This window comes from Plodia interpunctella, chromosome 11 (genome assembly GCF_027563975.2).
Source record: "Plodia interpunctella isolate USDA-ARS_2022_Savannah chromosome 11, ilPloInte3.2, whole genome shotgun sequence".
In the NCBI taxonomy this organism is placed as follows: Eukaryota; Metazoa; Arthropoda; class Insecta; order Lepidoptera; family Pyralidae; genus Plodia; species Plodia interpunctella.
This window is the reverse complement of record NC_071304.1, coordinates 1,044,667-1,062,845: the sequence shown is the minus strand read 5'-3', so window position 1 is coordinate 1,062,845 and position 18,179 is coordinate 1,044,667. Positions and strand designations below refer to the sequence as shown.

Sequence of the window (18,179 nt, the reverse complement as noted above, 5' to 3'; positions counted from 1 at the left end):
GAAGAAGATATTTATTTAGGATTCGGCTAAAATTAAATGACACTTCATTTTTCACTATCATTATTATGCTATGTTTCTTATTTAATGCAAGACAATTGTATTTTTCGAACATCTTCAATTTAGAAAAGACTTCCGAACCGATTTCTTGGAAGCATTGCCGCCGCCACCTACTGAGAGCGTACATGCCATGGAAGAAATGCGTGGAGAAGTTGGTGGCGAAGAAGAAGAAGATAAACGTAAGTAGTCAAAAATAATAATTACATAATACAATTGTTAATGTATAAGTGATGATAATATAGTAAAAATCTGTACTATTATTATAAAGAGGTGTAAGCGTTTGTGAGTTTGTATGCTTGAGGCGGGAAATCTCCGAAACTACCGAACCGATTTCAAAAATTATTGCATCGTTAGAAAGGTACATTAACCAACTATACAGGCTATATTTTATCTCAAAATTCCCACGGAAGCGAAACCCTGAGCAACGTCTTGTATAATAGAAAAAGTTTATAAGATCCTTCGTTGCGACTAAATTAAAAATTGGGATGAATGCGCTGCGCGCACTAGCATCACTGTCACAGTTTTACCAATTATTATTTCGTAGTGACAAATTATAAATATTTTAACAGATTACCCTAAACTAGATAAAGAATTTTAGTAGGAAAGTATCATGGTTTTCCATTACACAAAGTCAGAGTTGACAAGAGCAAAAACGATGACCTGTGGCCACAATAATCCGTTAATATTATAATTGGTATCAAACGCAAACCCTCCTAGACTATAAAGACCACTTGAGTACATCAAAATAAGCAACTTGTATTTCACATTAAAAAAAAAGAACAATCTACTTTGCGATTCTACACATCTTAACTCTATGTTAATAGCCGAGCAACACAAGACAGTACAATAGCGTTATGTAGCGGAATCGAACATAGAGTTAACGTTTATAAAAACGACATTAAAACAAAAAACAATGTGTATTTATTAACTTTAAAAGTCGTAGAACAAAGGATGTTAGTCTCTATGTACCTTATGCGCCTTTGGAAGGTCATGCGTTAGATACCAGTAACCCTGTATATATCAATAAGTAAATGTAATATTTAATTATTTTTAGAAGAACAACAACAAAGGCAAGGTCCTTCGCCGATAACTGAAAGTGGAAGTAAGTCCCTCTAATTCTCGCATGTTCCCGATGTCATCCGGGGCTGTTACGCCATGAAACCCGGGGAGTTAGTACGTTTTAGGGAGTTAATACGTTTTATCCCTAAATTCGCACGGGAACGAAGCCCCTGGTCGCAACTAGTGCGACTATAAAAGAAAGTAAAATACAACTTATTGGCAATGTTGAATTACCTTCATGGACGTGAAATCCAGTTTACACCCGCATCTTATAAGAAAAAATTGCAGACAGACAAAATTAGCAGAATCTTGGCTCTTTTCGGTTATTTATTTAAACATTATCGCACATAAATACAACTATATAAAACTGATACGGTGTGGATGATGAAACTATTTAAAATACATTTTGCGTTTCATCCCGGCTTCGCTCGGGCAAAAATATAATAAATTATACCCCTAAACCTTCCTTAGGAATCACATAATCTATTGATGAAAACCGCATAAAAATCCGTGTAGTAGTTGGATTTTATCCCGAACAGACAGACGAGGCATAAGACTTTGTTTTATAATATGTAAGGATGAGGATATTAAAACTGATACGACTTCAGGCTCTTCTGATGGATTCAGGGATTCCTCCACAATCTACGTCGATAAAAGAAATTAGGATAACACTTAGACGAGAGAGATGCGTCAACTGATGTAGATTTCGAGCGATTTTTTGTGACAGTAAATTAATCATGGCTAGTAATACATTTCATTAGGAAAATTTAAAGTTTTAATTTATGATCGTGCACTTAAAATAGTTTTTAAATATTATTTAGTGATCGAGATGTCGGTGGAAACAGAAGAAGAGGCAAGATATTTGACACTGCCAGATCAGCTCAGGGATAAATTCATACCTTTATATTTCTTGCCATTCTGCACGAAAGAGATAGACGAATCAGAAAGGTAAGAAAAATATTATAAATTGTGTATTATAATCACAATTTATAATCTCCATAATTCAAAAACAAATGCGAAGGTTTGTGAAGATGTGTGTGTATATGTTTGTTACTCTTTCACGCAAAATCTACTGGACGGATTGTCATGAAATTTGGTACACGGGTACAATATAAACTGGAATAACACATAGGCTACTTTTAATCTCGAAATTCCCAAAAAGGGAAGTCCTGGGACGCAGCTACTTTTTAAATAAAATTGACGAGAATGTTTGATTGTTCATGGATTGTTAAAAGACGTGGGTAGAATAAAATCGGGAAAAATAGTATCACTCAGATGAAGGAACCATGAGCAGAAAAATACCCTTGGTTCCTTCCAAGGGTAAAGGGACAGGGGCCACAAGCAATAAATGGAAATTTCCACGTTGACTACAGTCGAAGATAGCATTCTGGAGCTTTAGGACCAAGATGCTAAATGATCAATTTCTAATCTGTTTAGAAGGGTTAGTGCAGTTAGCATTTCACTTCTCACCACCGAATCAATTCGAAGTGAGACGCAGCAAATCAATGACATTGCCGTGTGGTTGTAGTTACGTCACAATGGATTGGTTCGCCGTGTCTCGTTTCGAATCGATTCGATGGTGAGAAGTGCAATGCTAAACCGCACTTCGCCCAAAGAGACTAATAATCAAATCAGATATATTTATCTTGTCATTTAAAATGAAACTGTTTAGATTAATGAGTCAAGTAATCTCCTAATGGAGACTGTTAACTTAACTGTTCTCTTATGTTTGAATATCTTATTATAACTGTACTCCTTTGTAAATGGTGCAATAAAGAGTTTATCTATCTATCTATCTGTTTTCAACTTCGTATTTTCTACTCATTATATTACATTAAAAAAGGTTCGTCCTAAACTTCGTAAATATATTATTATGTAATTAAGTATTTCAACTTTGCAGTGTGGTGCTAACACCAGATATGGCCGAAGCAGCTAAGCAGGACCGCCATGTACGCATCGAAGTAGCTCTAGAACGCATGCGCGAGTTACAACTGTACAATGAGCTATACGTGCTAGGTAGACAGAAGCGCAGGGCCAAGTTATTGGAGACACTGTTTCTGGGTACGTATAGTATAATAAATTTAGTAGACCAAGTCCAAGAGATATGTGTATATCGTAATGAACCTCATATATGATGAAATGGTCATAGAAGAACGCTGAGCAAATGAACGACGATTGATAAACATCATGGCCACAAATGAGAATATCGAGGTGGACCATATCTTTGGAAATTTGATCTATTCTCTTTGTCAATTATAGTCGACACATGAAGAAGAAGATACACAAAGTGCAAATACGAAGCGTTGCCTAGAAGGCCCTAATTAACAGAGTTTCATGTAACAAATAAAGAGGAAGAAATACTCAGAAATATTAAAAGAATCATTAAGTGAAGTGATTTTGGATAAATACATCGACGATCAGTGGATATGTAATGAATAGTTTAGATTTGTGTTGACAATAGAATTTTTCAAAATGATATTATTTGTTGATTGTTATCTAATAACTAGTATTTTAAATGTACACTCCTCCCATGATAATAATAATATTTTTTACTGATCTAAAAAATGTTTGACCGTCAGATTCTCAATGGAACCCAGATCTAGCGCAGGTGATGTACGAAAGAGACGACGCTATAGCAACAGAGACACTCAATCGAACTCTCTCTGCTAACAAGAAGAAAGCAGAGGCTAAAGTGAAAAAATAAAGAAAGAATCCAGACATAAAAGTGAGAAACAGGTGAAATATTATTCGATTTTTTGAAGTTAATCTAAGAGAATAAAGAAGTTGAGTTTGATTGACCTAAGAAAACCTTTATTTGTTAAGTTGTGTGTTGTGTGCTGAAATTTAATAAATATGATTCCTCATTGACTAATATTATTATTATTCATATTACTATGAAGATCCCGGCCCGATGCTTCGATGTATGAGATTTGTTTCTATAGGCTTTAAAATTGACGTGAGTTTCGACGTACATCTCGTTGAAACTCCATACAATTCCTTCACTGACGATCACGCAACGGAAGCCGACGGAGAGCAACATATCAATAAATTAAACCTTAAACGAGCAAATTTAATTGATTTCTAATAATAATAAAAAACAATTTATTGGCAGTTTCTTGGCACAATAGAAAAAAAAAACATAAAACAAAAGTGCACCGCGTTGGGCGGAGCATGGTAAACAGCACCATGGATGTTCCTGCAGTGCGAAGATGAAGCATTCACAGAAACTTAAAATAAGACATTTGAAAAAGGGTACAATCTCCTCACTCCATCTAGAGTAATCTGTGCTTTGGGAAGCCGTGCAATAGCACTAAACAATATAAAAATGAGAAAAAATATATACTGATAAAAAAAAACCTCAACTAATATGTAATTGGAAATTGCAATTGGGGTATAATATGTTCCAAATTAATTAGTTTTAAAATTTCGTCCAATTTCCGTGACCGAGCCAAAACCCAATTAACTAACTGGCCGAACGTTAGTTAATGAGATAATGGTTACATTAGAAAGGTTGGTAATCGTGTTAACTTGTTAGGAACTGTCAAAATTTAGCTAGTTTCAAATTTATAGGTACCGCATACACAAGCACCGCCCGGTCTGGTTCGCTGATATCTAGCTGATATGTTTACTCACGTCCCTCTCTTTTACTCTCGCATGCTCGCGGCAACTCTATCCTCGACTTTTACAATCTGCGCGGGAAAAGGAGCTGTCACATTCTGTTTTTCCCCTTACACCCTTTATGAAGCGATGGTGGTGTAATGGTTAAGACGCCCGCTTGTGGATCGAAAGGTTCCCAGGTTCGAATCCTACTCGTGCCACATGAGTTTGTATACTAATCTGTCTCATGTATAGTAGTCAGACAGACAGACAGACAGACAGACAGACAGATAGACAAAAAATTCCAAAACTATATTTTCGTCATCTATATCAGTAACTAAGTATATTCCATGAAGAATTAAAAAAAAATATCCAATGTACAAACAAATTCGGCCTTTTTTCAATTTTATTATATGTATTGATGGTAATTTCTCATAAGCTACAAACTACTGGCATTTCGGAACGACCACTGCTGAGAAGAAATACCGATAGAAACTCATTTGAACAGTGTTGGTCCCTATCATGCCAGAAGGGCTTACCATTATTGTTTCTTACAATTTTTTTTCTAATAATATATCAAAGCACATAATGTTATGTACATTCAAAAACTCAAAAAGTATATCAAAACAGGTTATGATTGTGATCAGAGTGCGGATAAAATATATAAATATATAGATGTGAAACGAATGATTACACAAAAATATATGAGGAACGAAGTGACCAGTTCCCTCTGGCAGCACCCGTTCACGAGTTGACGCATGGTGTTATGTATCTGAACTACTGGTAACAAGAAACTATCCCCCGAGTCAATACTGGTTTCCATCAACGTGATATGCAGCTGTAGTAGCGCACCGAGCAATATCTTCGATATTGGTTCACGTATTGTCAAAGCTAAGTTCAGTAACAGATGGTCTATATGCTACAAGAATGTTCCTTGCCCGAGTTGACTTCTGAGTGACAAATTAAGTTAGCATGACGTATGATCAGACAACTTAACTGATTTGTTACACTAAATTGGATTGAAAATATTGATTATTTTTATCAAAAGAAAAAATATCCACATTTTCTTTTGAAAAAAAAATCATGGCTGTATGTAACGTGCGTGACGTGTAACTTTTTAGTTACATGGTAATGCTCACGTATTATGAAACAAAGTTGTCTGCCGCGTCTTTCTGTCTGTTAAAATCAAAAACTACTGCACTAATTTTCATGCAGTTTTCACCAATAAAACCACCAAGTTAAAAAGCATGTGTGACATGTATAATAAATCAGTAGTTTGTAGCTTGTGAGAAATAACTATAAATATAAAAATTGACGAGAAAAAGTGCCTGTGAAGGTCTAATTTCTGAATAAATGATTTGAATTTGATTTGAATTTGAATTTTGAATTTAAATCCATTTAAATAGATGCATGAGTGTTTTCAAAAAACATAATTTCTTGCTTGTAACAATGGGGTATGTTGATTGGTTAAGAGTATCTACTACTCTCTAATGAAAATACTGTACGTCGGCGTGAGACGTGAAGAGTTTAATTAATTCAGCCGAACTGGCATGGTCTCGATAGCTCAGTGGACAAGAGTACTGTCCCGGATAGACAGGGGCGCGGGTTCAATTCCAGCTCGATTCCAGAATATTCTCACCTCATTATTATTTTCAAAAATAAGTTAAAAAGAGATCAAATCCATTTAAATTATATGAATTAGCCGTACCGTTATTATCGAACTCGTGTATAAAATTTCGTCGAAATCTAATAGGTTACTTACTTAGAAAGAAATCACTCACGATACTCGCCATAGGGCCACTCCTTTATATTATGAATCAGGATCTTTACTGGCCAGCATTACATAATACATACGAGAGAATATCCTTATTTTTAAAATAGTTGGCTTATTCAGGGACCATGGGTAAAATAATTCCCGTGGTACCTTCCAGGAACTATCACTGGGAATGAACAGATGAGTTTACGTTTCACGAGGATCCCCTGGGAGATCGAGTTGGGGGATCCTGGTGGACGAAATGGGGAACATGGGCAAACACCATTTTTTGCGCATAACATTTTATTTTCAAGTTTGTAATCGTATATAATATTATTTTATGTAGGTACAATAAAGGGTTAAATCAATGAAATAGACAGGTATACAAGGCAGCCTGCTAGTTCTTAATGATTCCTTCGCTTCTATAGTTTTTAAATTGTCTCTTCTGCGCAATTTTACACTTAGTCTATCATAATCTGCACCCGCAAAATCTGCACGGATCACTAGTGTTATTGGATTCAGCCTCAATCGTGTTCCTTTTGGTGTCCGCATTCGTCGCTAGCGACCATTATTGCAACAGCTCTCAGCTTTATGAATATATAGTTAGCATGTCTTTGAGCCTGGGGAACTTAGGTACATGAAGATATTGTATTTGACACTATGGAATACTTATACGTTACGTAAGTTCTAGAATTGTATGTCTTATTTCGAAGTTTCGTAGTGAATTCCGTGTAGCTTACTAATTGAAATAGCACTTCGATTTAGTGCAACAGTTAATATTTTTCAGGTGAGTTTTCAAGAACAAATTGAAATGTTTCAGTCTTCGCGCCAACTATTAGGAGATGATTGTATTTTTTTTTTGCTTCGGTGATCATTTGCCGTATTGATTGACTCCAAAACTAAATAAATTACATATATTTTGATTAAATAACTAAATAGTTTTTAATGTATTACTAACATGGCTTTATTGCGGCAATTTAGCACGTTACGCCCCGTTGTTTTCTTTAAGGAATGACGATTAACTTGCGTCAACACGTGGAATCTTCATTATCCGCGTTATCCGCCGATGGACGTCAAAACGAATGTCTGTTTGTGTGGTCATATGTATGTATGTATGTTTGTTTTTCAGATGAGAGATGTCTTATCTCTAGCGGTATCTTTTTTTTTTGTTTACCCAGGGGAATGCTTGTTACGCACTGAGTGTGGGACTCCTGGGCCGCTAGTCGGCCCAGCCTACTCACTAAACCCCTGGGGCGTTTTCACGCTGCCGTTACGGGGGACGTCACGGGGTCGCTAGGCATTTCACCGCGACGTCCCCCCGGCCGGCCTTTCGGCCCCAACCTGGGCGGGCAGCAAGCACAAGTCAGAAAGCTGACGGGAATCTCTAGCGGTACCTAGCCTGATGAATTAAACCTCTCATCCAATAATGTTACTAAGCGTCAGAAAATTGCAATTTTTAAAACGGCAAGTTTTTTCATCTGCTCACTATTGCCTCGTCCTTATGGGCCCATTAAGGAAATTATGCCCGTAACTTTCCATTAAATATCGCTCAGTGTCTGACACTTGATAGTCCAGACGCCTGGAAATCTAAAGTGACAATGAAAAAAGTGTTTTTTTTTTTATTTATCATTTAACCTATTTAACTAGTTTTGGAATACATCTGTGTGTGTCCTCTGTCGTGTCTGTCTGTCTATTTGTTCGCAATAAACTTAGAAACTAATTCACGGATTTTCATGCGGTTTTCACCAAAAGATAGAGTGATTCCTAAGGAAGATTTAGGTGTATAATTTATTATGTTTATATCCGAGTTTACGTCCGACTCGACGAAGAAGAGGAATAAAAATAACTTCGTTCCATCTTTATTTGTACTATTTGCAAATAATTTATTTGATTGTGTGCATCACAATACATATATCATAAAACAAAGTCGCTTCCCGCTGTCTGTCTGTCCCTATTTAAAACTACGCAACGGATTTTATGGCGGGTTTTTTTAACGGATAGAGTGTTTCAAGAGGAATGGTTATATGTATATAACACGTATAACATTACACGCGTGCGATGTTGGGTGAGATCGCTAGTCCTAACTAATATTATAAATGCGAAAGTAAGTTTGTTTGTTACCTCTTTATGCTCTATCTACTCAACCAGTCTTCTTGAAATTTTTCATACATGTAGTTTGAAGCATGGAGAAAGACGTACCTTTCATTCCGGAAAATTAACGCGGGCGAAGCCGCGGGCAAAATCTTGTCAACTATAAATTACATATATACTATTATTGTGTGATTTGCCCAAAATGTAAGTAAAGTTTTATTCGAAAATTTCCAAAAACAAAACCTTAAAAAATGCAACTAGTCTGAAAATGATTTGCATAAAATTAGTATCGTATTTAAAACAATGCACGCGCTCTATTATAAAGTAGTTATTCTAGAAACCATTAGGGGTTTTCATTAGTATACTTAGCTTGACAAGTGGCGTCTGGGAAAACACTTAGGAAAGGGTATAGTGTCCATAAGAAAATAGGCAGAGTTTTTCCTACCAATATCGTAAGTGCGAAAGTTTGTGATGTGTGTATGTATATTTGTTACTCTTTCACGCAATACTAGACGGATTGTTATGGAATTTAATACCTATCATCCAAAACATTATCATCACCGTCTCCCACATGTTTAGTTTTCAAAACAATTACTTGTTACCGCTTTGACGTCAAACTTAAATACCTACAATTATATTTAGTTTATATATATCTAAGGAAATAATAAAAATTTATAGGATTTTTGAAATTCGTAAACATTGTTGCTTCCCTTTATTTTTCAAATATTACTTGCAGATACATTAAAATTAGATAGATGCACTAAAATTTAAAAATAATTTATGCAGGTATCTAAGTCAATATTTCAGTAGCTAATATTATTTTTAATCGATATGCCTTTTATAAATAAAATCGCTGACTTATACAACGCACACACTGAAAGGAATTAGAAAGCTGAAATTTGGTATACACTTGGGGAGTTTAGGGGAGCAGAGAGAGGATTTCTTGGAGTTCCAAGAACGAGAAATAATTAAATTTATGCGCGCACAATGTCTTCAGCAAAAAGAAAAAGATCGACCGGCAAATTACGTGGGGAACAAATGTCTGGCAAAAAGGGCAAACCCAAGAAATGATAGCTTGATATCGTCAAGGATCACATGCGTGCCAATGGTCTAAAAACTAGGCATAGCGACGACCGTGCGTGTAAACGAAAAAGATATAAAACGGATCTTGGGCTCCGACGCTTAATGGCTGCGGAAGAAATACGCTCAGACGAGAGAATTCATCATAATTCATCAGCAAAAGCTAGTAAGAAGTATACACAGGGAAATGCGATCCAATACGCCCTCACATAATACAGAAGCCAATATACATCGCGAACTGGCTTGATTAAAAACAGAACCCCACCTAAAGCTATGTAAGGTGAATGTTCCACATTGGCTGAATATATTAGTAAGAAATATGTGTTGAAGGGGGAAGTTTTTAAAATTAAATCTAAGAATCTTTGTGTCTTCGATTCCAGTCCAGTAGTATAGTATATTGTTTGGTATAAATAAAACAACTATATTCCTCTACACATTGCACACAAAACGGCCGCTTAGTACCTACATTAGAGCTTTGTGCACAGCGCCATCTACATAAACCTAACTTAATTATATTATGTACTATATAATATAATATAATCATACATGGAATTAGTAGGTACTCCGTAAAACGAATTACTAAATCCATGCCTAAATATCATAAAATAAGACTAATAGGCATTTTCATGCATTAATAATTGAATTTTAAATTACATATAAGTAAATCTGTGGAATTATAACCTGTCTTTATTTTTATTAATTTATTTTTATGTAATGGTACAGGTTTCTTCTATTTCGACGAATAAGATTTGTAATTATGAAGTCATGGGAATCGAGTGTGTCATGATCACTCAAATGGTCAATCTGGTGGTGGCGTCGTGGGCCGGGTCATGAGGTTCCTTCTATTATGGTTGGGCTGTATATATATACTCGGATTACAATCATAACCTGTTATTATTATTATTAGATAGAAAAAAACATTGTAAACAACATAGAAAAAAAAAATGGTAAGCCGATCTGGCATGATAGGGACCAACACTGTTCAAATGAGTTTCTTTCGGCATTTCTTCTCAGCACTGGTCGCTCAGCAATGCCAGTAGTTTGTAGCGTGTGAGAAATAACTATAAATATAAAAAAATACGAGAAAAAGTGCCTATGAAGGTCTAATTTCTGAATAAATTATTTGAATTTGAATTTCCTTCAGCAAAACTGTTGGTGACGTTATGTGATAGGAAGTGGCGTAATGTTTTCAGGAAAATAATAAATTTAACATATTTCTAGATAACAAAAAATTCTTTGAATGTTCATACTCATAAAAGGTCTTTATTTGCTTGTTCAACAATATAGGGAAGGCTAAAGCAAATTTCTTCATTTAATTTAGGATGAGATACATCACTTATTGACGTCAAAAAATTACACTAAATCTACCGCCGACTTCCAAAGCGCAGAAGCGGCGCAACAAATTTCAAATGAGTTTATTAAGTTCTTAGCAAGTAAGAACTTTAATAAACTCATTTGAAATTATTAATTTTTACTCCGAGTACTAATTCCATGCTTGTTACATTGGAACTAAAACTGGACATACAACTAGTTTAAAAAATTACATTTTCGTTACAAGCTTTTCTTTCCGTCAGAGAGATCTTGAGGCATTTAACGCCAGACTAAATGTAAAAAATCTAACTTGCAAGTTTTGATTAAATAGAGACAGATGAAACTAAATAGAAGCTTCTAAAATACTATCAAAGATTACAATAAAAAATATTGTGTTGTGTATGCCTAAATAAATAAAATAAAAATTATATATTTTTACACTGAATCAAGATTACTGCAACAAGATTTACTTAAATGCTAATATTAGTTCGTTGAATTAAAATTAAATATAGGTTTTTATATTTACAATCAACCCTATTAATTTTACAGCTGCATAAATATATAAACATACCTAACTACATTGCTTTTTTTTTCAGTAGGTAACCTTCAATTAGCATAGAAGGTAAAAATGTTTAATTTATCATTACTACTGCTGTTTTGTATTGCTGTAGCTGCAATGAACGACCCACATCCACTATCCGATGAGTATATTGATCTTATTAACAGCCAACAGAGTTTGTGGAAAGCTGGTCGGAATTATCCAGAAGACACTCCATTGGAACAGCTTCAAGGACTCCTCGGGACAATTATGGGAGGACTACGAGAAGGTTACACCACTAAGACTCATGACACTGACGTTATAAAGACACTACCCGAATCATTCGATCCTAGAGATAAATGGCAAAACTGTCCATCTTTGTACGAGATCAGAGATCAAGGCATATGTGGAAGCTGCTGGGCTTTGGGAGCTGTAGGAGCAATGACAGACCGATGGTGCATCCACTCAAATGGTTCGCAATTTCACTTCTCAGCGCAAGACATGACTGGCTGCGTGAAAGAGTGCAACGGTTGCCATGGAGGAACCCCTGAAAAGGCATGGAGTTACTGGTTCACTGATGGAGTAGTTTCTGGAGGTAATTACAACTCAAAACAAGGCTGTAGACCATATGAAATGCAAAATTGCATCCATGATAATTCCCCTGCTGCCAATTGTTCTAATAGAGGCGTAGCACACTGTGTTGATAAATGTCAAGACGATTATAATGTATCATATAAAGTTGATAAACGTTTTGGATTGGAAGCCTATCATGTGCAACATGAGGAACATATTAAAGCTGAATTGTATCTAAATGGACCTTTAGAAGCTGCTTTCAGAGCTTGTCCGGATCTGTTTCATTACAAAAGTGGTGTGTATAAATCTACGATTGATTTCAATGATGTCCGCTGTGGTGGTCATTCTGTAAAAATGCTTGGATGGGGAATAGAAAATGGTACTAAATACTGGTTACTGGCAAACTCCTGGGATTATAATTGGGGAGACGGGGGATATTTCAAAATTATACGCGGAGAAAATCATATGCATATTGAGAACGAGGTCATTGGTGGGATGCCTAAGTTTTGATCCACGATTCGTAATAAATCATTAATAATCTGTAATAAAAATGTTAAATATTTAATTAATCCTATTAATATTATATACGTTTACGTGTACGACAGTTTATGAGGATGTATGTGTGTATATATAAATTGTTACTCTTTCACGTAAAACCTACTTACTGGGCGGATTGTTATGATATTTGCTACTCGGGTACAATGTAACCTGGAATAACACATAGGGTACTTTTTATACCGAAATTCCCACGGGAGCAAAGCCCCGGGGCTCACTAGCATGTATATAATTGTATAGTCATGTGTACCGTATTTTTTAATAATTAAATATTATATATTTTGCATCCACATAGTATTATCTGTATTACTGATTGCGTTAGGTCACATAGCATTACTGGTTGAGTGTTAGATAATGCTTTTAGCATTAAGTCCGCCGTCCATCGTAATTTTACAAATCGTATATGTGTATCTTTATATCTTTCCCAGTGTGTTATTACTGGTGTCAGATTTTAATCGAGTTATCTAAAGATATTTGACATGACATTTACGACCTACCTACCACTGTCTAATTGTACATGTAGTATTACATGTAGTTTCCTTACAACGCTTTCCAGTGTGCAGGTTTCCTTACAACGCTTTCCTTCAAGCAAATGTTGGCCTACGAAAACTACTGATGAGAGAGATTGATATACAAACTCATGTCGTACGTGTAGGACTGGAACCCAAACGATCTTAATCGCTACCCCATCACAGATTGAACCTATTATAATATACATTGCTGTTTTGTAAAAATCTTTGGCACCATTGAGGAACAGACAGCAGAATGTCGTATTACAATGAACCACTCGTCTGATCCGCCTGACTTAATTTGTTCGTCTTACACTGTTTGAGGTGTAATTATTTGTTGATGTGGGGAGAGAAGAGTTGAGATGACAGGCTAATATCATCATCTTCCTTTCCTACATTTAGTGGGATTTACGAAAAGACTACACACGGAAGAAATTATTTATTTCTTTGTAACAAATATTTAAGAACGAAGGTAAATTTAATATATAGTGGCGGACAACAATAATAAAATTTATATAAGGACATTGAAAATTATTTTTCTTAAATTAGGCCAATATTAGAATATTCAACCCAAGTGCGATTACTTTTCGATTACATAGAAAAGTAATCGCACTTGCTTGATTGCTTGCTTACTATTGAGGATTTCAATATATTCGTCAGATAGTACATGTGAATCTAAAGCCATATTGAATGACAGCAAAAATATTATAATAAACATGACACCTTGATATATTCTTAGCAACATATTAGAAGCAATAATTTGTAGTTATGTAATGTGTCAATGCTAACCAAGCGTTTCATTTTTATACTTTGTAATTAAAATCGTATTATTAATACTAGGGCTGTCACTTAAGCTTCCTTTGGTCGAAGGAACCAGTTACCTGACAGACAATGAGTAATTAAAGTAAAATAATTCTCAAGCGTCGATATATATATATATATATATACATTGAAAAATATTTTTACTCATTGTCAAAGGTATACATCAGCACTTGATCATAATCATAATAAGTTTCAGTATACCTTTTGACCATGTACTTTATTGTGTACTTACATTGTTATATTACTGATAAAAATTATACATAAATTTATATTTAAAAATGGTAAGCCCTTCTGGCATAATAGGGACCAACACTGTTTGAATGAGTTTCTTTCGGCATTTCTTCTCAGCAGTGGTCATACCGAAATGCTAGTAGTTTGTAGCTTTGGTAAACATCATTTAATTTAGAATATGACGTGAGAAAGTGCCTGTGAAGGCCTAATTTCTGAATAAATGATTTTAATTTGATATTGATTTTGTCAATAAATACTTACAAACTCACATTGACCCCTACACCTCGAAGATAATTAAGTCCTTGGCTTGGCGTATTGGTAGTAGTATTGGTAGTAGTATTGGTAGTAGTATTGGTAGTAGTATTGGTAGTAGTATTGGTAGTAGTATTGGTAGTAGTATTGGTAGTAGTATTGGTAGTAGTATTGATAGTAGTATTGGTAGTAGTATTGGTAGTAGTATTGATAGTAGTATTGGTAGTAGTATTGGTAGTAGTATTGGTAGTAGTATTGGTAGTAGTATTGGTAGTAGTATTGGTAGTAGTATTGGTAGTAGTATTGATAGTAGTATTGGTAGTAGTATTGGTAGTAGTATTGGTAGTAGTATTGATATTGCAGATTTTTACCTTTGTGACTTTGAATTTAAGGTGAGTAATATTTTCTTTATCATATCATCTACCTATCTTAGCTGGTACAACGGTTCTTTTGCAATGGAATCGAAATTATTCGCTTTTTACTATTCTCCTCTCCACTCGAAAAGTTTTTATCAACATCATTGCAAAAATGTTTTATGTTGGAAACATTAAATCAGTTTTGAAAAACATCTCCTACTATCTATCCTTGTCCCGTTTTATTTGAGCTCTCCTTGTAATAAAAATTTAATGATCCATAAATTTAAAAATCCTTTTCACGTGTACATTTTAATGATTACAGCAATACATTCAGTATTAAACAAGAATAGCTCCATCCCAAAATCTATTTGAAAGATCACTTAGGCATAAAAAACATTTATTTATTAATGTCATCAGAATTCTTGGGCATACCACCTGTAACCACATCCTCAATTCCCAAATGATTTTCACCGCGCAAAAATTTGAAAAATCCTCCCAATTCACCCCAATATGTGTTCCATGAGTTTGCAAGTAGCCAGTATTTAGTATCATTCTCTATTCCCCATCCCAGCAGCTTGACAGCATGTCCTTTGCATTCTGAGGTATCCATTGTACATTTATAGACACCACTTTTGTAGTGATATAAATCGGGACAAGCAATGAAACTTACTTCAAGAGGACCGTACTTAAACAATTCAGCTTTGATATTATCCTCTCCATCTAATAGATATGGTTTTGTTCCAAACTTCTTGTCATTTTCATATGATGTGTCATATCCTTCTTGGCATTCCTTTACGCAATACGCAACGTTTCCTCCAGAACAGTTTTTGCCGTGAATACATTCAGGTATTTCGTAAGGTCTGCAACCTTGTTTTGAATTAAAATTCCCTCCTGAAACTATGCCATCAGTATTCCAGAATTCCCAAGCTTGCCAAGGGTCCCCACCAAAACAACCATGTGAATCTTTTGTATCACATCCCGTCACGTCTTGTGCCGAAAAATGAAACTGTGATCCAAAGTGAATGCACCATCGGTCTGTCATCGCTTCCACTGCTCCGAAAGCCCAACAACTGCCACAGGGTCCTTGGTCTCTGATTTCATTCAAAGATGGACAGTTAGTCCATTTCTCTCTGGGGTCAAATGATTCAGGAAGTGACGCAATGAGGTCAGGATCGTGGGTCTTAATGGGATAAGCTTTGGGAATAACCGATCGGATCGCACCAAAGAGTGACGAAAGATGTTCCAATGGAGTGTCTTCAGGGAAGTTCCGTCCAGCCTTCCACGAGCTCTGTTTGGTATTGATTCGTTCTATGTATTCATCTGATAGTAGATGTGGGTCAAATGCCAAAGTTAATGGCAACAAAAGGAATATGATCAACATTTTGTTTTTCAGCTTTCAGATGACTTGCAATGGTAAAGTGGTGACTAAATATTTTTTTTCGTTTTTATACTTTATAGCTATCCGTACTACGTAAATACTAGGGCTGTCACGTAGACAGTGTATAAAATATTTAGACATAAGTACCTTATTTATTAAATTTATTTCGGTGTAAAGTTAAGTAATCGTAACCTTTCTCAACATTCTTCCTATTGACTGAGCCCTATCTTCTAAGCCAACCATACTCGTATCATTACTTTCTTTTATTTATGCGTGTACCCAGTTGCGTTCGAGGCTGTGAAACCGCGAAGCCAGGGTCAACATTAAAAAAAACTTTAAAAGATTCGGCTGTGATTTTACAACCGGCCGTCTGCCTGACGTCAACTCTCTTTGGGAATGCTATTGCTGCTTAGACTGTGTATGCTTTGTGGCCTCGTACGACATCCACGGGAGGATAAGTGGTCCTATTTTAGGGCGGAACCACACGCCGCCTACCATATATCTATACTATACGTTTCTTATACAATAACGACTTGATATTCAACGACCCATGTCACAGGTCGCCCCACAATTATATTTTCTGTCCTAGACATTCATTCTGTCAATACCTTACTCCATCCCAAACCCAACTAATATTATAAATGCGAAAGTATGTTTGTTACCTCTTCACGCGTTATCTACTGGACCGATTGTTATGAAATTTGGTACACGGGTAGAAAATAACCTGGAATAACATATAGGGTACACTTTTTATCCCGAAATTTCCACGGGAGCGCCGGGGCACAGCTAATAAAGAAATAAAAATAATTTTAACAATTTACATTTTCTACTCTTTTAGATGCCCTATTCTTTTATTATATTTTTTTTTGTTCTTGGAATTATTTGTATTTAACACGGAATTTACTGATTGTTCCGATAACAACCTAAAAATATTTTAAAATTATGTTAAACATACGTAATTTTGTTGTTAACATTCCGTTAAAAGTATTTATTTTATACCGTTATTAATAAATTTATTTAAACTAAGCAATGGTAAGCTTGGTATTTCTATACGGGATGAGGTTAAGAACACTGAGATCAGAAAACGGACAGGACTTACTGACATGGCTCAGGAAGAAACCCAAAGAACGTGATGACGAGCGGGCCATGTAGTTAAGCTATTGAGATCGATATTAATGAAAAGATAATATTAAAATTTAATACTTTTGTTACAGGTAGTCTTATTCAGCACCGGGGGCTGCTGACTGCGTCAAAACATACGTAAAATAAAATCTTGTTAGCTTTTCTGTTCTTTGTTCGAAATGCAATGAAGGAGATCATTACAATACCTATACCATATATATATATATATATATATATATATACTCGATATATATACTCGAGTGGAGTCCCAGAACTGCGGAAAAGTGGAACACCACTTACCAGATTGCTGGAAAGAGAAGGCCTTTAGTCTGAAGAAGACGTGTCAAACTAATTTTTTAAACATTATACTAGAATATGGTGGTAGCGGTTCAATGGTTAAGACGCGCGCCTGTGAACCAAAAGGTCCCGAGGTCGAATCCTACTTCTGCCACGCGTTAATGTATTACCAACTCGGACTCATGTATAGTAGTTTTCATCGATCACCAGTCGTTTTGGTGAAGAAAAACGTCGTGAGGAATCCTGCTCTCTAGTTGATAAACTTCTAAAAACTCAGATAATGCGTGAAATGGAAAAGGTAATGAATGACCCTTCATTAATATTGCCAAGAAAGTCTTTGAGTGTGTTTCATGTGGCATGAGGAACACGTATAAATTAGGAAGGAGGACTAAGAAGGAGATATACAATATAAGAAAAACGTATAAAGAAAACTACATTTTTTGTATATAAGGGTAACTTATGGTGAATTTACCCTACGCCATGATTTTTTCTGCCATTCATACCAAAATGCATGCAACTGCAAATCGAAAAATAATTGATTTAAAAACTGGCGGCTAATCGTAAACTCCAGTAATACTTTCGATGGCGAGTTATGGCA

General features: G+C 35.4%; 3 protein-coding genes and 1 long non-coding RNA gene across 8 annotated transcripts in view; 2 read left to right on the top strand and 2 right to left on the bottom strand.

Moving 5' to 3' along the window:
• LOC128673424 (uncharacterized) overlaps positions 1–3,974 on the top strand; it is a 30,237-nt gene extending 26,263 nt beyond the window's left edge. For all 4 annotated transcript variants that reach the window (XM_053751250.1, XM_053751251.1, XM_053751249.1 and 1 more), the window contains 5 exons: positions 124–236; positions 1,112–1,159; positions 1,938–2,064; positions 3,017–3,177; positions 3,696–3,974. In XM_053751250.1, coding sequence (XP_053607225.1) covers positions 124–236; positions 1,112–1,159; positions 1,938–2,064; positions 3,017–3,177; positions 3,696–3,820 — 574 coding nt within the window. In that variant the 3' untranslated portion in view covers positions 3,821–3,974. The remainder of the gene's footprint in view (positions 1–123; positions 237–1,111; positions 1,160–1,937; positions 2,065–3,016; positions 3,178–3,695) is intronic.
• LOC128673430 (uncharacterized) overlaps positions 1–18,179 on the bottom strand; it is a 28,820-nt gene that overhangs the window by 7,546 nt on the left and 3,095 nt on the right. The window lies entirely within an intron of this gene.
• On the top strand, positions 11,534–14,083 carry LOC128673426 (cathepsin B-like). Its single transcript, XM_053751254.1, has one exon. The coding sequence runs from the start codon at positions 11,577–11,579 to the stop codon at positions 12,567–12,569; it is 993 nt and encodes a 330-aa protein (XP_053607229.1). The 5' UTR covers positions 11,534–11,576; the 3' UTR covers positions 12,570–14,083.
• On the bottom strand, positions 15,078–16,207 carry LOC128673427 (cathepsin B-like). Its single transcript, XM_053751255.1, has one exon. It carries the CDS (start codon positions 16,163–16,165, stop codon positions 15,182–15,184), a length of 984 nt encoding a protein of 327 aa, XP_053607230.1. The 5' UTR covers positions 16,166–16,207; the 3' UTR covers positions 15,078–15,181.